The 22,287-nt window shown below is 50.1% G+C and overlaps 1 protein-coding gene across 31 annotated transcripts in view; it reads right to left on the bottom strand.

Annotated features, from left to right (window-relative positions):
* BRD4 (bromodomain containing 4) overlaps positions 1 to 22,287 on the bottom strand; it is a 209,512-nt gene that overhangs the window by 5,109 nt on the left and 182,116 nt on the right. For 29 of the 31 annotated variants that reach the window (XM_065576384.1, XM_065576374.1, XM_065576368.1 and 26 more), the window contains 6 exons: positions 15,408 to 15,923; positions 12,545 to 12,657; positions 12,122 to 12,281; positions 11,723 to 11,853; positions 1,378 to 1,589; positions 5 to 215 (listed from right to left, as the gene is read on the bottom strand). In XM_065576384.1, the coding sequence (XP_065432456.1) occupies positions 5 to 215; positions 1,378 to 1,589; positions 11,723 to 11,853; positions 12,122 to 12,281; positions 12,545 to 12,657; positions 15,408 to 15,923 (1,343 nt within the window). The remainder of the gene's footprint in view (positions 1 to 4; positions 216 to 1,377; positions 1,590 to 11,722; positions 11,854 to 12,121; positions 12,282 to 12,544; positions 12,658 to 15,407; positions 15,924 to 22,287) is intronic. The other 2 variants (XR_010594492.1, XR_010594493.1) reach the window with 1 other exon arrangement.

Genomic DNA, 22,287 nt, shown 5'->3' with positions numbered 1-22,287 from the left:
TCACCGCCTCTCTGCGCCTTCGCTCCTGCTCCCGTTTTCTGGCCATCTCTCTCTGCTGATCCAGCATAGACTGAGAGGACTGTGGCTGAGAGCTCTGTGCTTGGGGCGCAGAGGCTGCAGCTGACACCTGCTGCTGCTGCTGCTGCTCCTGGCGTCTTCGGACTTCTTCCTGAACTCTGCGAGCTTGCTCCAGGGCATCCTCATCATCACGACTCCTGCCAAGACCCAAAAGTGTCATTAGAATGGTGGGGCGCTTTGTGCAACCCCATAAGGCATAGAAGTTTCTTAAACTGCTGGGTCCTTCTTCCATCCATGGGCTGGCTCACCATTGCTGTGATGAAGGACTGTGTGAGGAGAGTGGGAAGGGAGGTCTCTGATTTGGCTGTTTTAAACTTGTTCCTAGTGTGACCCGTATCTTAGATTTCAGAGTAGCAGCCGTGTTAGTCTATCAGCAAAAAGAACAGGAGTCCTTGTGGCACCTTAGAGCGTCTCATGGATGCCTCCCCTCTGTGATCCTATAACCTTCCTGTGGGAACTCCAGCAATCACTGACATAGTGAAGTCTCTCAGGAAAGGACTCAATGTATTACATTTTTAATGCCAGGTAGCAACTGGAAACGAGGAAGAGCAGCCAGCACCATGTGTCCAGCCATCTCCCCCAGCAAGTGCTCCCTGGGGATCCCAGTTGGAGAATGGGCAGCTAAGGGGTTTCTCCCTGTGGAGTTTGTTGCATAGTCAAGCCACTCATTTTGCGACCCCCACGCTGTGGAATGGGAAGTGCTTAGTGCATCAAGAGATTCTTGCTCATGTTGCTTCTTGCTTAACAGTACAGTTAGTCAGCTAGAGAAGGAGGAAACCGCAGCTGTTATCCAGCTGGCACACCCAGATACCTCAGTGGTATGAACTGTGAACAGAGTATGATGCTGGAACTCTACAACTTGCATTGGGCTCCTGAGTGGGCAAGGAGCCCATCTTCTCGTGAGCCCACCATGGAAGCGGTGGCTATATTACACCCACTGATTATGTTCAGAGTTCCTGCACTGCTGCATGTAAGTGCTGCCACGCGTCTAGGCTAACAGAGCCCAGGTACAACCCAAGGGAGCTAGAGAAAAGGTGGCCTAGACAACAGGGCCATGTCTGGTATACCCCTCAAAAGGGCAGTGGAGACAGCTTTACCCTCACTGTCTTCTGGTTGATCATGCTGAAAAACCTGTCTTTTCCCAACGAATCAGCAGTGGCTCCAAGGCACCAAGCTGAGAAGTGAAGCAAAAAGAGGAAGCGACTGTCCCCAGTGGGGACATAACCCCATTCACACACCTCGGTACCCTGGGGAGACCAGCTTTAGGAGCAATGAAATACAGATGTGCAGGCCTCTCACCTCATCCTTTCCTGCTCCCGCCTCAGCCGCTCCTTCTCCTTTTCCACCTGTTCTGCCTGAGCTTTGAGCGCCTTCTCCCGCTCCTCTTTCTCCCGCGCTGCCCTCTTGAAATGCTCAAAGCTATCGCTGGAGGACTTTGCTGTGGAGGATGGAGTCGTGAGGGGTTTCTGGACCAAGCTTGCCCACGAGCCCATGTTCTTTATTTTCAGATCCTGTGAAGTCAAGAAGGCAGCATTAGTGTTGAACTGGGCCATAGCTAGCAGACAAAGCCTCCCAGCTAATGTTAACAGCACACAGAAGCATGATGAGTCTGGCATGAACCTTAGTGCTAGGCATTATGGTTAAGTTCAGAGTCACAGTAAGAGGCCACAGAACTCCCCAAAAATCATTTGCTGAAGGGAACCTTCAGCACTTATGACCTGTTTCAATCCAGCACAGACTGATAGTTACTGAAAGAGGAGGTTATTTACCTATAACTGGAGGTTCTTCGAGATGTGTGGTCCATGTTTGTATTCCACTGAGGGGTTACGCATGCGAACCATGCGCCTGCAATCAGAGCTTTTGAAAGTAGTGTGCATTGGTCCGTGCATGCGCCCTGGTTCACCTTGCGCTTCCAGCCGAGGTGATAAAGGGTGAGTCGAACCGGACCGTGTCGCCAATTCCTTCTCCAACACGAATCAGACAGATGCGTAGCAGAGAGGAAGGAGGGTAGGAAGTGGAATACACATAGGGACCACGCATCTCAAAGAACCTCCAATTACATGCAAGTAACCACCTCTTCTTCGAGTGATGATTCCTATTATTCCACTGGTGGTGATTAACAAGCAGTACCTAAGTTGGAAGAGGGTGCAAGGATGAGGAAGGAATGGTTGTGTGGAGAACTGCCATCCAAAGGAGGCATCTGCCACTGAGTCCTGCACTAAGACAGTGTGCTGCAAAGGTGTGTAAGAACTCCCTGTAGCCGCTCTACATTGTCCCTAACTGAAGGGAGTCCATGGTCAAAGCCTGAGCTCTCGTGGAGTTAGCCTGCACCCCTGTGGGGATAGGTAGGCCTGACAGTTGGTGGCAGAGTGAAATGCAACCCAAAATCCATTTAGAGATCCTCTAGGTGGAGAGGGCTCACCCCGAGTCTTTCTGCTACTGCAACATATACAGCCTAGGGGCGTTCCTGATTGGTTTTGTTCTCTGCAAGCAACAGGCCAGAACTCATCAGACATTGAGGGAATGGAGTTGATGTTCTTCTGCAGATGCGTGTGGTTTCAGGAAGAAAATAGGTAAGTGAATAGATTGATTGATGTGAAACTGGGAGACCACCTTTGGTAAAAAGCTGGAGTGTAGATGTAGGGAAATGATCCTTCTCTAACACTATAAAAGGCGGGTCCTCTATCATAGCTTCAAGTTCACCAACCCTTCTCGCAGAAGTGATAGCAACAAGGAAAGCAACTTTCATGGAAAGGAGGGACAGAGCACGATGGTAACAGTTCAAAGTGCGGTTCCGTTAGCATGGAGGGAACTAGATTCAGGTAATCATTGGGGTGTGATCATTTGGATGGGAGAGGTTGTGATGAGGCCTTTCCAAAACCTAGTGGTTAGTGGGTGTGTAAAGACAGTGCAACCTTCCACTGGACAGTAGAACGCGCTAATCACTGCCAGGTGGACTCTCAAAGAGTTGAGACAAAACCTGATGACTTCAAGGACAGAACATAATCCAGGATCAGGGGGATCCCCATCAGTTCAGGCAGAAGTTCTTTTTGTTAGACCCAAGATGAGAAACGTTTCCATTTGGCTCAGTAACATTGCCTAGTGGAGTCCTTCCTGCTGCTGGAGAGGATGTCTTGCACAGCAGGAGAGCACGTGCAGGCTAAAGCAAATGACCATCCAAATACCATGTTCTGAGGTGGAGCGCATGTGGATTGGGATGTCTGATCTCGCTGTTGTACTGGGTCAGGAGATCGGGGAAGTTGTGGAGGGGAATTGGTGGGCAGAATGACATGTGGAGGAGATTGGGAAACCGGAATTGCGTGGGCCAACAGGGTGCGATCAGAATGACCATTGCGTTGTCTTGTTAGATCCTGTGCAGTACCTGAGGCAGGAGAGGTAGAGGCGGGAAGGCGTAGTTGATTTGGCCTGACCAAGAGAGCAGGAGAGCATCACCCTGAGAGTGGTGACCGAGGCCTCCTCTGGAGCAGTATGTGGTACATTTGCTGTTAGTTTGTGATGTGAATAGGTCTCTGGTCGGGGTCCTCCGTCAGGTGAAGATGCTGTGTACTACTGAATTGTGAAGTTCCCTCTCGTGGGCATTGCAAAACGTCTGTTGATCGAGTCCGAGACTACATTTTGTGTCCCTGGATGACAGCCTGCAGACACGAGAATCTGGTGATTGATGAACCAATTGCAGAGATTGTGCATAGAGCGGCCCACCATGTTCCTGTTTGTTGATATAGGAAACGGCAGTAGTGTTGTCTGATATGAGGAGACCGTGATGGGAGTGAATAAACAGAAGAAAGGATTGGCATGCCTTTCTTACAGCTCAGAGTTCCAGGATATTTATGTCAGCTGCATCCGCCACCACCTGCAGAGCAGCCTTCGCGGCGGCCGCGCCCTCCTCCACCAGCACCTTAAAATCCTTCCTTTCGCGCTCCGGAAGGGAGGGCTCGAATTTCGGCAGTGACCCCCACAAGTTAAACTCATATCAACTGAGGAGGGCCTGGTGGTTGGCCACCCGGAGCTGGAAGCTGGCTGACGAATAAAGCTTCCTGCCAAACGAGTCAAGTCTTTTAGAGTCTTTATTTTTGGGTGTGGGTCCTGGTTGACCCCGTCTTTCCCCATGATTTACGGACTCCACCACTAGGGAGTTGGGGGCCGGGCCAGTATAAAGGTATTTGTGCCCTTTCGTGGGCACAAAGTATTTGCGCTCTGCCTTTTTTGATAGTGGGACGAGGGAGGCCGGTGTTGGCCAGAGGGCATTGGAGATGTTAGCCACCCCTTTGTGCAGCAGGAGGGCCACTCTGCCTGGTACCGAGGATGAGAGCACATTAAACAGTGAGTTTGAGGGTCCCCCCAGCTCCTCAGCTTGGAGTTGGAGACAGGATGCAACTTGCTTTAGTAGCACCTGATGAGCCCTGAAGTCCTCCTGCGGTGCGGAGGGGGGTGGGGCTGCAATTTTGTCATTTGGTGCAGGGGAGGGGGCCGGTACGGGGCTCTGCACGTCGGCCGGTGCCACGGGATCCACCCCTTGGTCGGACTCCTCGTGCGGTGCCGAGGATCCATGATCCACCGATCTATCCCTCGGGGGTCTGGATAGTGTGGCTGAAGGGGCCTCCGATGCCCCGGCTATTGACCGAGGGCCTTGCTGGGCATGCACAGGGGGCCGGGGGTCCAATGGCACCACTGGCCTTGCCACAGGGGCCCTTGCCATTGACTCTGGTGCGGCACCGGTAGCACCAGCTGGTCAGGTTGGCCCGGCTGAGTCGTAGGGCACTGCCTGTAGGCCGAGGTTACCAACGACCTATCGGTGCCGTGGGAGCGGTACGAGCGGTGATACCGAGAGCAACGTCTGCCATGGGACCGGGACTCCAATGTCGACAAACGGTGCCGCCTCGAGATGCTACTCCTCGAGACGCTTCGACGCCTGGATCCGTGACGATGCGGAGCTGGCGATCCCCGCCAGGAGCCGTGGGCACGGTGCCTCGATGTGAGAGAGCTGAAGCGAGACCGGCAACGACGCCCATGCCGGGAGCGGCTTCGGTAGCTCCTCCGAGAATAGGAGCATCTACGGTGTCTGCCCGTCCTACCAATACTCTGTACTTGGCGTGGAGCAGTGCCTGGAACTTCGCTCAGACGGCACCCGACCAGACAACCAGTTGGGCGAAGAAAGCGGAGGCTGTGTCCTGACAGGACACTGAGCGGCGAGCGGGCCCGAGAGCGATCCCCTGACCGGGATTGGCATTGGGTCGGTGTTGACTGTCGAGAGCCCAGCGGCAGCAACTGAGTAGACACAACCGGGCTGCTCCGCTCAACCTGAGTCGGAGCTCTAGAGCCCCGGGGGGGGAACTGGGGCTGCCTGATGTGGGTCTAGCCTCACCTCTTGCTTTCTCTCAATGCCTTTGAGAGGACAGGGCCTTTCTCTGCTTCTTGGACGGGGAGCGGTGCCGGCCATCGGAAGGTGCCGGGAGATCGCTGCGCACCGAAGACCAAGTGCCCGGTGCCGATTCTGCTCGGTGCACCGGGGTTGGGGCCAGTGCTGACTCCATGAGAAGGGCCCGAAGTCTAATGTCTCTCTTTTTTAGTTCTGGGTTTAAAGGACCTGCAGATTTTACAGCGGTCGCTGATGTGAGATTCGCCCAAGCAGCGGAGACAGTCGGCGTGCAGGTCACTTCTAGGCATCGAATTGCAGAGCCATTAGCCATTATTTTTGAAAACTCATGGCGATCGGGGGAGGTCCCGGATGACTGGAAAAAGGCTAATGTAGTGCCCATCTTTAAAAAAGGGAAGAAGGAGGATCCGGGGAACTACAGGCCAGTCAGCCTCACCTCAGTCCCTGGAAAAATCATGGAGCAGGTCCTCAAGGAATCAATTATGAAACACTTAGAGGAGAGGAAAGTGATCAGGAACAGTCAGCATGGATTCACCAAGGGGAAGTCGTGCCTAAGTAACCTAAATTGCCTTCTATGATGAGGTATCTGGCTCTGTGGATGAGTGGAAAGCAGTGGATAAGTTATTCCTTGACTTTAGCAAAGCTTTTGATACGGTCTCCCACAGTATTCTTGCCGCCAAGTTAAAGAAGTATGGGCTGGATGAATGGACTGTAAGGTGGATAGAAAGCTGGCTAGATCGTCAGGCTCAACGGATAGTGATCAATGGCTCCATGTCTAGTTGGCAGCCGGTTTCAAGCGGAGTGCCCCAAGGGTCTGTCCTGGGGCCGGTTTTGTTTAATATCTTTATTAATGATCTGGAGGATGGTGTGGACTGCACTCTCAGCAAGTTTGCAGATGACACTAAACTAGGAGGCGTAGTAGATACACTAGAGGGTAGGGATCGGATACAGAGGGACCTAGACAAATTGGAGGATTGGGCCAAAAAAAACCTGATGAGGTTCAACAAGGACAAGTGCAGAGTCCTGCACTTAGGATGGAAAAATCCCATGCACTGTTACAGATTAGGGACCGAATGGCTAGGTAGCAGTTCTGCAGAAAAGGACCTAGGTGTCACAGTGGATGAGAAGCTGTATATGAGTCAACAGTGTGCTCTTGTTACCAAGAAGGCTAATGGCATTTTGGGCTGTATAAGTAGGGGCATTGCCAGCAGATCGAGGGACGTGATCGTTCCCCTTTATTCGACATTGGTGAGGTCTCATCTGGAATACTGTGTCCAGTTTTGGGCCCCACACTACAAGAAGGATGTGGAAAAATTGGAAAGAGTCCAGCGGAGGGCAACAAAAATGATTAGGGGTCTGGAGCACATGACTTATGAGGAGAGGCTGAGGGAACTGGGATTGTTTAGTCTCCAGAAGAGAAGAATGAGGGGGGATTTGATAGCAGCCTTCAACTACCTGAAGGGGAGTTCCAAAGAGGATGGAGCTCGGCTGTTCTCAGTGGTGGCAGATGACAGAACAAGGAGCAATGGTCTCAAGTTGCAGTGGGGGAGGTCCAGGCTGGATATTAGGAAACACTATTTCACTAGGAGGGTGGTGAAGCACTGGAATGCGTTACCTAGGGAGATGGTGGAGTCTCCTTCCTTGGAGGTTTTTAAGGCCCGACTTGACAAAGCCCCGGCTAGGATGATTTAGTTGGGAATTGGTCCTGCTTTGAGCAGGGGGTTGGACTAGATGACCTCTTGAGGTCCCTTCCAACCCTGATATTCTATGATATTCTATGATCGAACACCTGCAAGGCTCGCACGATCTAAACCCTGGGGCCCAGAGCATGCCCCGGCCCGAACGCTAACTAACTAAGCTGAAACTTTATTGAACTAATACACACAGGTACTACTAACAACGAAACGAGTTCTGGTACGAGCTGCAGCAAAGCTGGAGCAAGTAGTTCCGATGCACCGCCACTGGCGGCAAGAAGGAACTGAGGGTGGGGGGAGCACACAGCTCCCCTTATAGTGCGCTATAGAGGCGCCACTCCAGGGGTCACAGCAGCGCTCCCCCTATGGGTACTGCTGAGGGAAAAACTTCCGGCACCGGTGCACGTGGCGAGCATGCACACCTACTATGGAATACACATGAGCAAGCACTCGAAGAAGAAACCAAAGGAATGGAGCCAAGACATTCTACGCATAACTATGGTCGTAGCCATGGCCCTGCAAGAGGTATCTGCTGCATCTACCCCCGACTAGAGGGTTATTCTGGCTATCAGCTTCCCTTCCTCAATAAGGGCCTGAAAGTGAGCCCAATCGTGTTGTGGCAGGCTATCAGTAAATTCCTGGAACTTGCTGTAATTCAGGAAGTCGCACTTGACTAGTAATGCCTGAGAGTTCACAATACAGAATTGAAGGCTGGCTAAGGAAAACACCTTGCGTCCCAAAAGGACCAAATGTTTGCCCTCCTTATCAGGCGTAGATTGAAGGTGCTGTTGCTTGGCTTGTGCAGTCGTTGCCTGGACAACTAGGGTGTTTGGAGGAGAATGTAAAAAATAAAAAAATAAAGGGGGGGACCCCTTAGCAAGAACGTAATGCTTTTTGGCCCCTCTGGGGTAGCCATACATGTGGGAGAGGTGTGCCACATGGTCCTGGCAGGCTCCAGAATAGCTTCAGTAATAGGAAGTGCAATTGTGGCTGGTCCCGGGGTCCTAGATTTCTTCCAGCGGAAACTGGAGTTCCCTTGAAAATCTCTGCAACAGTTCCTTGAAATTGCCTGAAGTCATCCAGAGGTGAAGAGGATGCTGCAGTCACTGCTTCATCTGGAGACGAAGAGGGAAAACTTACCAATTCTTGCAGCACTGCTGGGACCAGACTGAAGTGTTCCTCCTCTACCAACAGATCTAAGAGTCTGCTAGAAGGAGCCTTTAAGCAGGAGGCAGGTAAAATGTTCTGTGGACCAGGCTGGTTCCAGGGGGGAGGGTATTGGGACCAGGTCCCCAGTATATCCAATAGGCCAGATCTGAGGAAGGTTGTGGTGGCCCCCACGGTACCAATGGCTCTGAGACCACTGAAATGGTGGATGCTGCCATGGATGTAGCAGTCTCTGTGAAGACACGTAGGGGTGATAGGACATAGCTGGTTCCTCTCCTGGTTCCGATTCTTCAGAGGAGGAGAAGGCAGACTGGTTCAAATAGTGGTACCGTCAGAACCAGCGGAGGGTGTAGACCATCGGAGCAGATGGTGAGAGGACCTGTACTGGGGACATATCCTGAGGTGGAGAAATCCTCTCTCTAAAGGTGGAAGGGCTGGCTGGCTGGGGTGACTTTGGGTCCGGCAAGGCGAACATGTCCTGGGGTTCAGGTACAATTCCACATCTCCCCGGTGTCACAGGCACCCTTTCCCTGGGCTCGTATCAGTGCCGGTGGCATGGACTTTCCCAGAACAGGAGGATTCCATGTCTTGTGGAGGGTTTGTGATGATGGTACTGTTGGACAGGTGCTTGGAAGTACCAGATTCCATTGCTTGTGGAACTTCTTCTCATGCCTATGGGACTTAGTGAGAGCTCCATCCCCATGGCTCGAACTCATGGAAGGAGCGTCCACTTTCTTTGGCTTTGAGGAAGACTTAGTACCATGCGTATGGGTATGCTTCCTTACCTCCCAGTTAGACCCCGCCACAGGGTTTGTGGGGGTGGTTCTGCCGGTACTGGCTTTGGATGTGGTAATGGGAGGTGCGCGTTCCTCGCTGATTCAGGCTGATACACAGGGGGAGTTTCTCTGCCTGGATCCGACTGAGGCCTCATGGCAAGCTCCATGTGGTGCTTTTGGAAGCGGAGGATCTGGTCTTTTTTGGGGTGGCTGGGAAAGGATTGGCAAATACTGCACCTGGATGTGATGTGAGCTTCCCCCAAGCGGTAGAGACAGTATTGGGTTCATCACTGATGGAGAAGAAGCACGTGCAGGAGGTGCAGAGTTTGAAGCCCAGAATCCTGGGCATAGTCCAGTACCTGCACACAGGTACTGGGTGGTGTGTTGGATGAAGGAAAAAAACAAGCCCCCATCTTATCTTATCTAAATGCTAAAACTGCAATAAAAACTGTAATAAACTGGTAAAACTACCATAAAACTGGGTAAAACTATGTACAACTATCTTAATTAAAGATGCACCAGAGAGGAGGACACTGAAAGTTCCGACCTGAACCATGCGGCAGTGAGAAGAACTGGAGATGCGGTTGGTCAGCCCCTCCCTTTAACACCTTGGATGAAGCACAAGGTGATCCAGGGCGCATGAAAGGACCAACAGACACTACTTTCAAATTCTCCAACTCTGGGCACATGGTGCGCATGGCTTAACCCCTCAGTGGAACACAAATAGGGACCATTACTTGAAGAAGGTGATATTACCATCTGAAAGCTGTTCACGGTGGCATGTATGAAATGAGTTGGTAGTCTCACTTTACAGCTCCTGGTTCCCGTATTGTCAAACCACCACCTCTGTGCCTGCCATTTGTGGTCAGAAGTGTAGGGCTGAATGGGTCACAGAGACTGAGCTCCCTTCCCACGCACAGGGAGTCCCCTCTGCATCCCAGCGACACAGGTGGGAGATGCTTGCCCTGCTGTGCCCAGGCTGTTCCTGATCTGCAGATAGAAGCCATCAGTCCTTACAGCTCTCAGCCAGGCCAAACTCTCTTGTACAATCTCTTTAACATTCAAAAATTGGGCCCAAACCTACATGAAGCAGTGAGGCTAATGGTGCTCCCCCACCCCCGAGACACTTGCCTACTCTGTGAACCAAGAGCTCTCAGAGGAAGCTGAACTAATTACTATAGGGATTGATCCTTGAACTGGGACTCCAAGAATATTCCAGCACCCATACAAATATGAGCTAAGCTACACTGATGGCAATGTCTTTCTTTAGCTCCCAAGCAGCCATTGCACCCAAAGAAACTATCTCACAGCACTGATGCACCCAGAGCTCAACGTCTCAAAACACTTCACAAACAACCTTTCCCCCTGCAATGGGCAGGGCAGGTATCATCTCATCATTTTAGAAATGGGGACACAGAGGCTCAAAGGTGAAAGCTGTTGCACACTGAGTCTCATGTTTGTTTCCCCAGACCCCAAGCTGTGACCAGATGTACCTAATTAACGGTATTTTAAGTCTTGTTATAACCATGTTGGCCCCAGCATATGAGAGGTAATATATTTTATTGGACCAACTTCTGCTGGTGGAAGGTACAAGCTTTCAAGCCTCACAGAGCTCTACTCCATGTCTGGGGAAGGAAGAAGTCTGATTTCCTTCTCCAGACCTGAAGAGAGCTCTGTGAAGCTTAAATGCTTGTACCTTCCACCAACAGAAGCTGGTTCAATAAAAGCTATTACCTCACCTACCGTGTCTCGGTGTATTTTAGAATAGCTCTGTGCTTACTGGCTCTATGGCACACAGAGTTGCTCTACCCTTGCAGGAGGCCAGGACAGCCCCCTGCTGGTAGTAAGATGCATCCACTGCATCCATTTTCTGCACCCAAAACAAACAGCATATTTCGTTAACTCAGGCAACTGAAATGGTTACCAGTGGTGAGAGGGAAACATGAACACTCTTCCCATATGATGTGAAGAGCAAGGCCCAGGAATGGACCCATGCATATTCCCCAAGTAATCAGACACCAGGCACATCTCCCATGGCCCAGTGCAGGACTGCGCACCAGTGTCTATTTGTTCAGTACAGTTAAAGGACTTTCCACCTTTTCCTTTATGTCATTAAGTGACCTAGCAGTAGATCACACTGCGAGTGAGCTTTGACTTTTGCTGCTATTCAGCCGGTATTTTATTTTGCATCCAGAATATTGAGTACTAATCCCCATAGCTCAGAAACCATTGCAGGGCACAGCATCAGGGAGAGAGAGAGCACTAAAACTAGTTTACTCTGGTGAGCCTCACCCTGGCGTGAAGGGACAGGTCTGCTCAATCTGGGATAAGACATGAGGCCAAGTCCACTTCGAGGTACCCCAACCTGTGTCCTAAGCAGAAGAGGATGGGGGACCTAGCTGAGTAGATCAAACCATTAGAGAAGGGCCAACTTTGGCTTAGAATTTTTAAGAGCTTTACACTGAGTTCAGCCTCTCCTAGTAGCTTAGAGTTCCTGTGCCCCATTCGCACAAAGAATATAGACCAAATGCTGGAGGGTAGGCAGGTCAGACCAGGCCACTAAACAACGCCTTCCCCCAAACCAACTGCATCCAGGTGTGCTGAACTGTTACCTTTTTAGGGGCGACGGGTGTTTTCAGTTCCTGTTTTTGTCTGTCTTTGTCCTGTACTCCAGGTGGCGGCACATTCTGCTCAGGGGGTCTGATTACAGGCCGACCACCCTCCATTGGTTTCATTTCTGTTCCTGAAACACACACACACCACGGTAAGGGCAAAAGACCATTCCTGCAGGCTGCCAGGGTGTCTGAGTTTCCTAGAGCATTTAGGGAGTGATCCTGTCCCTTCCTTCCCCACTGTCGAGGGCAGGCCAATAGACCGAGGTGTAGACTCTCAGGCTTTCATCATGATGAGCAGTCCATTTCTCCATCTCAGCCTTCAAAGGGAAACAGACTAGCCCATGTTACACCCAAAATATACATTTCAACACTAACAGCGCAGGGGCTCCAACTCACTTTGCTGGATATGTGCAGGAGGTTTGATGCTCTCTGGGTGCTTGGGAGGTTCCTGTCGCAACGTGGGGCTGAATGTTTCGTTTCGGATGACTGGTGAATGCATCTTCTCTTCCTTTGCCGCCATGGGCTGGGATTGTACGACAGAGGGCGCTCTCAGCTCCTGCCATGTTAGCACATTGAGATGGGTCAGTCACTATCCAAACACCTTCCTTGATGTAAGTCCATCCCACATCCACAGAGCCAGTAACATCCTGAACAATCCACCACGAGGGTCCCACAATGGGGCTGGCCTAGCCTCTAATGCATGCTCATGGAGTGTGCACCATTGTGAGCATGTGCCCAAGCTACCCACACAGGTTGGGAACCCTGTGCTTTGAAAGCAGGCCCTTTGGGACCCCACATTCAGACTATGCCTTCCTTTACCTGTTTTTTCGGCTGGATATTTTGCTGAGGTGGTGACTGGTGGCCCAGACCCTGGAACTGGGGCATCTGTGGGGAATGCATCATGAGAGGGGAAGGCGCTTCCCTCAAGTGACCTGGAACAATTCAGCACCAGTCAGTTAACCTGTCATCACTATTGCTTATCCAAACATTAACCAAGGTGAGAACTCGTCCTTGAGTCAGATCGAGCGGCACGCAGGTTGAGTTTAACCCAGGCACACCTTACAAATATAGGAAGACTCCACACCAGTTTGGCAGTTTCCATAGTCTAGTCCTACCCCTCAGTACTTCCAGGTGTCACATGGGCTGCACTGCTACACAGCATGCACTAATTTAGAAGCAACTTCAGGACTCTGTCACTCAGATCAGCACACAAACAGCCATACACTTAATGGCATCTATTTATTGTTCTCCATAAGCCTGCCAGACTTGCATGGAGTGGTATTCAGATAGGGGGAACCTCCCACCAGCCTTCTTACTGTCTGGTGTCAGGTCAGTGCCATGGTTGTCACAGGCACATTCACAATGCACAAGGGCTGTAGGTGACTGGGCAGTGGCAAGTGAAAAGGATTTTGTTGGATTGCCCTTTGGATTTGGCCATGAAGCCTATGGACTTCATTCTGAGGAATGGAAAAACTCCACCCAAAACACATTCATATTTTAAAGAATTTGTAAGCTCCCCTGTGCAATTTCTTCCATTGAATCACTGAACATTTACTATTTTAAAACTCTCCCCTTACATTTCTATGCCCCCAGTCTCTCTCAAGACCTCTGTTCAGGAATCACACATACACTTTAGGGCACAGAGAACCGAGGGAGCACCTGGGGACATCCATTTCATTTGCTGTTCACTGAAATTTATAAGGGAAGTGAACTTTCCTTTTTCAAGTTCTGGTTGGACTCAGCCAACACACTAAGGCACTAGAGAGGTGCTCAGCAGATTGTCTTATGGGTGGGGGGCAACTGAATTTCACTTGTCTGCACCCTTTTTTATTTGTCTGCCCTCTATTGTTATATCTCCCTGGTTGAGTTGTAACAGCTCACAGAAATCCTATATGATGATTTATGGCAGGAATGGAAGAATCCTGCATTCATGTGAAACTACAGGTGGCGCGGGGGGGAGAGAGAGAGAGAAGAGAGGGTGGGTGGGGGCATTGAAAGAGGCAGGATGTAGTAATTCCAATTAGAATTTAAACCAAGGCACCATGACAAACATCCCTAACTAGAGCTCTTTAATGAACCAAAGCGAGCCTCAGTTTTACATTTAATTGGAAAGACAGGACTCCAGCAGCACCCTGCTGGGGGCACCAGCCTGGTGCTAAAGAGAACCACCTCCTGAATCGCTAAATGACCTGTAACACTTTTTGCAATGCCTGGGCTTTTCTTGGAGGCCTCTCCTCTTCCATCGAAATCCTGCTCAACCCATTGACATCTGAGAAGGTCACAGCCTAAAGTATGATGTCTGAAAGCCACTGACACATTCCTCTTATTTCTCCTACGCACAGTTCAATGTTTAGCATAGGAGGAAAAAACAGCACTCCACCCAACAGCCAGGGGTCATTAGATAACATATCTAAAACAACACAAAGGTAAGGAGAAGCAAAAAGAACTCATACTAAATATTTAAGACAGAGAAAAATATATTTGTCCTTCACACACAAAATGAATATCCATCTTTCTGTACACTATTATCCTATAACAAAGGATGTTAGAGATTGTAGAGAAAATATTCTTGATCAAGGGCACTATGAGGGAGACTAGGCTACACCATTATCAGCTCAAATAATCTTACGAGGGTTTAAAACATGCCCATAGCTAGGAGGGACAAGGCCCTGTCTATGTCTCAGGGACCAGTCTGAGCACTTCGCTTGAGACTTCCACTCGCCCAATCTGGGTAGAACCACTCACGCAGTCATAGGCACTTTATGTCCTTTTCAGCTGAGCCTCCACTGGAGCATACTCCTGAAGGGCTGTCATTAAGGCAGGGAAAGCACTTTGAGAAGGGTGCTTGCCAGCTGATCACTTGCTGGGGGCTAGCATACATGTATATGTTTAGTGTTGTAATGCTAGCTTGGCTATTCTGGAGAGGCTGGCTCTTTCCAGAGTTTGACTGTCACCAGATTCTAACTATTTGTATTTTAACATCTAATAAACTACTCAAGGGGACAACTGAAAGTGCTTGGCTAGTAAACAATACTTAACAGCCATCCTCCTTAACTTCAGTTTATCTCCTTTTACCAGATACTACGCTGGCAGTCATGCACTTTCAATCCTTTCATGGGGAACTTCACAACATGCCTGCCAACAGCACATGAGAACTTTAAATCCAAACAGAATCAGGAAGCCTGATCGGCTCCTGGGGAGGTGGTGATTTATGCTATTACTATGAAATCACAAACCAAATGTCCTGCCAAAGGGAGCAAACAAGCCCCTTTTCTAGATGGAGCTCGCCAACTGTACCCTGATTGCAGAACAGCTAGACTTCTGGGCTGAAATGGGACGGGATGAATCTTAACAGGGCACAGCACTGCCAGTTAGAATCTGTTTCCTAACTTTGAGCCCTACAACAGTTGGTTTCCCCCATGGATTGGGATTTAAGCTCCCAGGAGAAAAGCTTAGAGTCCTCAATAGGCTATCAAGTGATCAAGGAATTCCTCCGAGACTCAATACGTTAATTGATGACCTGTCTGTGCTCTAAGCCCGATGCCAACTCACCACCAGTATTCGCAAAGCTCAGAAGATTGTGGAACAATCCTATTCCAACCAGGCATCCACCGCCCTTAATTTGTTACTAATTTTAGCTGCGCTGCTGTTAAGAGCTTGGAGGGGAAATTTCAGTACTCACCAGTTGCGTAGGGGTCGGGCTTATGGTGCCGTGGTGATGGGTGGTGCTGGATGACTTGCTGAGGTTTAGCTGGCTGCGGGAGTGGATGCTGCTGCGGAGGTGGCTGAGGCTGAGGGATATGAGGAGGGAATTGCATGGGCTGCATGTGCATCGGCCTCTGCTGCTGCTGCTGCTGCTGCTGCTGTTGTACTGAGGGATGAGCAGGAGGCTGAAGGGGTGGTTGAGGCTGCGACTGGACCTTCACTGAAGGGAGGAGAGGAGTCTGCGGCTGCACTTTCTGCAGCTGTTGAAGGTAGAGCTGCATCTGGCTGGTGCTCAGAGGCAGGCTGTGGTGAGGCGTGGGAGGCTCCTCATCCTCCAGGAGGACCTGGGGAGGTTGAGGCAAAGGTGGCTGGGGGAGCATGGGCTGCTGGCTTATGGCTGGTGACGCTGCTGGAGGACGCGAAGGCTTAGGGGGTAGTGCTGCGGCTCGATTACTGGGTCTCGATGGCTGCTGAGGCAGAGCGTTGTGCAAAGCTGGGGAAGAAGAGCAGGAATACATGGCATCACATACAACAGAAGAAAGAGCACAACTCCCCACAGCAAAACTGCACAAGTTGTTCTACTTATTAGACCGCCCGTGCCAAACAGAGGAAAAGATGTGCCATTATATCACCCATGGAATATAAATAAGATCCCATGACATCTAACCCCGTTTCTTAATCACGTGACCATACGTCCTTCTCTAACACATCAAGTTATCCCCAGACTTGCACAGCCTGGGACCATGTGGTGCCAGCTAGGGAACCCAGGGCTATAGAAAAAACAATGACTTACTGTAACCATGTTTCTTTGAGATGTGACGCAGATGCGTATTCCACTTAGGTGTGTATGTGTGCCCAGAGCACTGGAGATGGAGAAATTTGCCTAGCAGTACCTGTAGAGGGGCAGTGCTCATGCCTCATGGCACCACCCCAACCATCCCTCATTGAATGCCCAGACATGAGAGACTGACGCAAAGTGGACAGACAGTGGGTCGTAGAATACACACCTGCATCACATCTTGAAAACCACAAGTACAGTAAGTAACCATTTCTTCTTCTTCAAGTAGATGCAGCTGTGTATTCTATTTCCCACTTAGGTGAATTACAAGGAGTATCACCCCCTGGGAGGTGGGGCTCAGCGTCTACCTAAACAAGGATTGCAGGGCAGCTCTATCAAAGCTTGCTTCTGCCCTGGAAGATGTGTTGATGGCGTAATGGTTCGTGAAGGTATGTATCAATGATCACGTAGCAGCCCTGGAAACGCCCAATATGGAAAGGTTACTAAGGAACACTCTGGACAATGCTTGCATCCTTCTACAATGAGCTTACACGCACTGAGGAGTGTAGCTAAGGCTATTTCATGTGCCGTCAATGCAGGATGTTACCCATTTGGAGATCTGTGACGAGACCAGTTGACCCTTCATGCAATCTGCATATGGCACAAACAAATGAGGTGAGGCACAAAACAGTTTAGTTCTGTCCAGATAAAAAGGCTAGATATTGCCTGACATCTAAGATATGGAAATGCAGGTCCTCCGGAGATGAATGTGGTTTAGTAAAAAACTCCAGTAAATACATCACCTGGTTCCAATGAAACAGAAACCACTTTAGACAAAAACGTGGGGTGTGGTTGTAAAGTTACCTTGTCTTTGGAGGACTGTATATAAGAAGGTTCTGCCACTGGAGCTTGCAACTCTCACAGTCTCCTTGCTGATCTTATTGCTAACAGGAAAGCGGTTTTCTGACAAGAGCAAAAAGGGACAAGATAATAGGGGCTACAATGGATGACCCATCAGAGTTGCCAGGACTGTGTTTAGGTCCGACAAGGGAACCGGCTCTCATAATGGAAGATATAGACAAAGAAGCCCTCTTAAGAATCTCATTACCATGGCACTGGAGAAGACTGATTTTCCCTGAACAGGGGGATGAAGTGCCGGTATCGCTGCCAGATGCGCTTTCAATGGACTAAGCCAGTGGTCTTCAACCTATTTACCATTGTGGGCCACATATGCAGGTCTGTGTGTGTTATGTGGGCTGCATCCACACAATATATATCTATATATAGATATTGTGACAAAGGCTAGGTCCACACTACCCGCCCAATTCGGCAGGTAGAGATCAATCTTCTGGGATCGATTTATTGCGTCTCATCTGGACGTGATAAATCGATCCCAGAAGTGCTCCCCCGTCGACTGCGGAACTCCTGCTCGCCGAGAGGAGGAAGCGCTGTCGACGGGGGAGCTTGCCTGCGCCGCGTGGACCTGCAGTAAGTAAACTTAGTTCAATCTAGGAAACGTCGACTTCAGCTACACTATTCTCGTAGCTGAAGTTGCATTTCCTAGATCGATCCCCCGCCCCAGTGTGGACCAGCCCAAAGTTCCTCCTCTACCTTGGTGGGTTCTGCGCTTATTGGCGGATTTGCTCGCTTCACAGATTCACCCTGTGGGTCAGGAAACAGTCCAGAGACCTTCCCCTCTGGTAGAAGCTATAGTCCAGGTCAATTCCTCCTGTGTTTGATCAGGAGTTGGGAGGTATGGGGGGAACCCGGGCCCGCCCTCTACTCTGGGTTCCAGCCCAGGGCCCTGTGGACTACAGCTGTTTAGAGTGCCTCCTGGTACAGTTGCACGACACCTACAACTCCCTGGGCTACTGCCCCATGGCCTCCTCCCAACACCTTCTTTGTCCTCACCACCGGACCTTCCTCCTGATGTCTGATAACGCTTGTATTTCTCAGTCCTCCAGCAGTACGCTTACTCACTCTCAGCTTCTTGCACACCTCTTGCTCCCAGTTCCTCAAACACACTTCCTCTCCTCTGGCTCCCTGGCTTGACTGGAGTGAGCCCTTTTATAGCATCAGAGGGGCCTTAATTAGAGTCAGGTGCTTAACTGCCTCACCTGACTCTTAGCAGGTTAATTGGAGTCTGATGGTCTATTAGCCTGGAGCAGCCCCTGCTCTGGTCACTCAGGGAACAGAAAACTACTTATCCAGTGGCCAGTATATCTCCCTTCTGCTACTCTGCTGTTCCCAACTGGTCTGGGTCTATCACAATATATATAACCTGTATGGCCCTGAGGATGTCACATGGGCTGCAACTGTAGGCTGATTGGGGCACAAGTGGCCCACGGGTTGAGAACCACTGGACTAAGTGCAAGCCCCCACGTCTAAAGGTGTAGCAGGTACTCCTAGATGTCGTGGGGAGAAGTCAGTTTCGATTGGATTCCACGAGCTAATGACCATACCAAAAAAGGTTTATATTTTGCTGAGTAGGCCATTCTGATAGAGGACTTTCTACTGTTGAGCAGCACTTGTTCGATAGCCACTGAACACTGCTCTTCCTCCTCATTCAGGCATGCAGAAGCCATGCCGTGAGATGCAGAGAGCTGAGCACGTGATGCAAGATGCGTCCGTGATTCTCATTTAGCAGGTTGTGATGGAGAGGAAGCCTCATGGGAGGCTGAATTGACAGCATGAGAAAGTCAGAGAAGCAGCTTTGTCTTGGCCACATTGTGGCACCATGAATGATCTTGGCCTGAGCCACTTTGAGCTAGAGAATGACCTGAGGAGGATCAGGACCACAGTGAGTTTGGACAGGGAGGCTTGACTGAGGCCCGGTTGAGAGCAGAACAGACGACATTTCCTCTTGTCCTTTGTAGTGAACAGGTCGATCATTGGGATGCCCCAAGCTGTGAAGATAACCCGGAGGACACTTCTTTTCAGGGACCCTTTTTGTCTAGGGAAAAATACTTGCTGAGATAGTCTGAAAGTTATTTTGAACCCCAGGCAAGTGAATGACTATCGGAGTAACATTCTTCTCGATGCAGAACTGCCACAGCCTGATTGCCTCTAGGCAGAGCAATCTGGAGCATGCGCCCCCTTGTTTACATAACACATCGCGGTGATATTGTCAGTAAGTATGCGAATCACCAAGTCTCTGATATGTTGCCAAAGAGCGTGACATGCATTTTAGATGGCCCAAAGCTCCAGCAAGTTGATATGGAGTGAGGCTTCCTGTGCTGATCACAGTCTCTGTACTTTCAATGACCCCAGGTGCACCCTCCAATCCATCAGGGAGGCTTTGGTAACAACCGGACTTGGTTGGCGAGGGCTGGACAAAGAGAACGCCTTGGCAAACATTCTGTGGACACATCCACCACTGCAGAGTGTCTAGGATTAGTGGAGGCAGATGAACCAGTCTGATTAGAGAATAAGGAGTAGGATGCAAGACTGTCCTGACCCACATTTAAAGGGGATGGAGGTATAATTTTGCAAACTGGACCACCTGTGTGTAAGCAGACACGTGGCTCAAATCTCAGGCATGGTCTAACTGTCATGGAAGGCTGAGATTTCAGACTGAAACAAAGATGGCGAATTATCTGAAAATGGTCATTCAGCAGAAATGCTCCTGATGTCGTGGAATATAACAGGGCCCCAAGTAACACAATATTCTGAGTGGGAGCCAACGTTGACTTCCTGGTGTTTAGGGTGAGACCCAGACAGTCAGGCAACCGCAGTGTGGTACTGACATGAGCAAGAACTTCCTCTCTGGATCTGCCCCATAGTAACTAGTTGTTAAGATACAGGAAGATGTGAATTACATTCTTCCTGAGATATGCCATAACAATTGTGCATTTAGTAAAAACCCTGGGGGCAGAAGAGAGGCCAAATGAAGCACCGTGTACTGAAACTGGCATTCTGCCATGATGAACTGAAGGAATTTTCTGTGACTCGGTATAATTGCACTCCCGGGGGAATTCTGTGCCAAAAATTTACAAATTCTGTACTAAAAAAGAGAAAGTTACTCATCTTGTGCAGTAATGTAGGTTCTTTGAGATGTGTCCCCCTATGGATGCACCACTCTAGGTGTTCAGGCACCCCTGCACTCAATCAGATTTATGGTAGCAGTGCCTGGCAGGATCACACATGCGCAGTCCCCGTCTTGCGCTGCTTCAGGTGGTTAATTAGCGCTGTGCGATAAACTCCCCCTCAGTTCCTTCTCTACTGCAGAGCCTAGCAATAACTCTGAAGTAGAGGGGAGGAGTGAGGGTAGTGGAGCACTCACAGAGGGATACATCTCAAAGAACCAACGTTGGGCTTCGGAGTTGAAGTCGTAGCAGACGAAAGCACAGTGAGTCCAAATAGGGCACTGGAGGTTGCCTGTTGTTCTAAAGTGTAATGTTGAGTAAATGTACGGGCTGACACCTAGGTTGTGGTCTTACAGATTTCCGCAATGGGGACACTGTTAAGAAATGCTACAGAGGTCGATAAGGCTCTGGTGGAATGCGTGTGAATCTCCATAGGGCAGTGGTGGGCAACCTTTGGCCCGTCAGGGTTATCTGCTGGCAGGCCACGCGACAGTTTGTTTACATTGCCCGTCCGCAGGCACAGCCGCCCGCAGCTCCCTGTGGCCTGTGCCGCTTCCCGGAGCTCCCGTTGACCGGGAACAGTGAACTGCGGCCATTGGGAGCTGCAGGTGGCTGTGCCTGTGGATGGTCAGTGTAAACAAATCATCTCACGGCCCGCCAGCGGATTACCCTGATGGGCCGTTTGTGGCCCACAGGTTGCCCACTACTGCCGTAGGGGGTTGTTGACCACATTGGGAGTAACAGTTTTATGCAATCTGAAATCCATTTGGAGAGACTCTGTGTAGATATGGCATTCCCTTTGGATCGTTCAGTGATTGAGACAAACCGTTTCCGAGACTTACAGAATGCTTTTGTGCTAAGTAGAAAGCAATTGCCCTGTGTACACCCAGGGTACATAGTGTGGATTGTTGTCTATCCTGGCTGGGTTTAGGATAGAATGTCCGAAGGTAGATAGGCTGGTTGAGGGGAAAAGATGAGGCAATCTTGGGCAAAAACTTAGGATGTGGTCTCAAAAACTTTATCTTTGAAAAAGACTGTCTGGCGGATCTGCCAAAAGAGCACCCAATTCTCCCACCCATCTGGCAGACGTAATGGCAATGAGGAACACTACTTTCATAAAAAGATGTAACAAAGAGCATGTTGCCATGGGTTCAAATGGAGGGCCAGTTAGGACTTGAAGGATAGGTTGAGTCCCATGGTGGGGTAGGTTCTCTCACTTCAGGATAGAAATTGCTGAGGCCTCTGAGGAATCTTTTGGTGAGTGGGTGAGCAAATATGGAGAATTCATCTACTTTGCTGTGGAACGCTGTGATAGTGGAGAGCTGCACTTAACTGAGCTCATGGAGAGGCCTGACTTCTCAATATTCCAATAGTCCAATATTCAGGGTAAAGAGGCTGACACAGCCAGAATTCATTTTTGTTGGCACATGCCTCAAATTGTTTCCACTGGTGGAGGCAGTTGGTGTGGCTGGTTGTTCTGTGACTGTGTTTTGTACTTCATTGGAACACGTTATTTCAGGTTGCTTGAGCCATGGAGTCCCTGCACGCTTTGAGATGGAGTCTTTGGGGATCTGGATGAAGAACGTGACCTGCATCCTGAGATAGGAGACGAGGCAGAAGCGGAAGCATCCATGGTGGGCATACTGATAATCTGAGACGGTAAGGATACCAAGTTTGGCAAGGCCACGTGGGGGCTATTAGAATTACCCTGGAGTTGTCCTGCCTGATCTTGTGGATCACCAAGGCCAAAAGGGAGGTTGTGGGAAACACGAAAAGGAGAGGAGTGTTCCACTTCATGAGGAAGGCATCGCCCAGAGAGTGGCGACTGAGCCTCCCCCCAGAGCAGAACTGTGGGCATTTGGTGTTTTGAGTGGCTGCGAACAGGTCTATTGTCAGGAATCCCCAATGTTTGAAGATGTCCCAGAGCATGCCTGTTTCCACTTGTGGTCCTGGGAGAAATTCCTGCTTAATGGATCTGCCGTGGTGTTCTGGCA

This window comes from Chrysemys picta, chromosome 22 (assembly GCF_011386835.1).
Source record: "Chrysemys picta bellii isolate R12L10 chromosome 22, ASM1138683v2, whole genome shotgun sequence".
NCBI lineage: Eukaryota > Metazoa > Chordata > Testudines > Emydidae > Chrysemys > Chrysemys picta.
The sequence above is the reverse complement of the archived record's forward strand: the minus strand, read 5'-3'. Positions and strand labels throughout refer to the sequence as shown.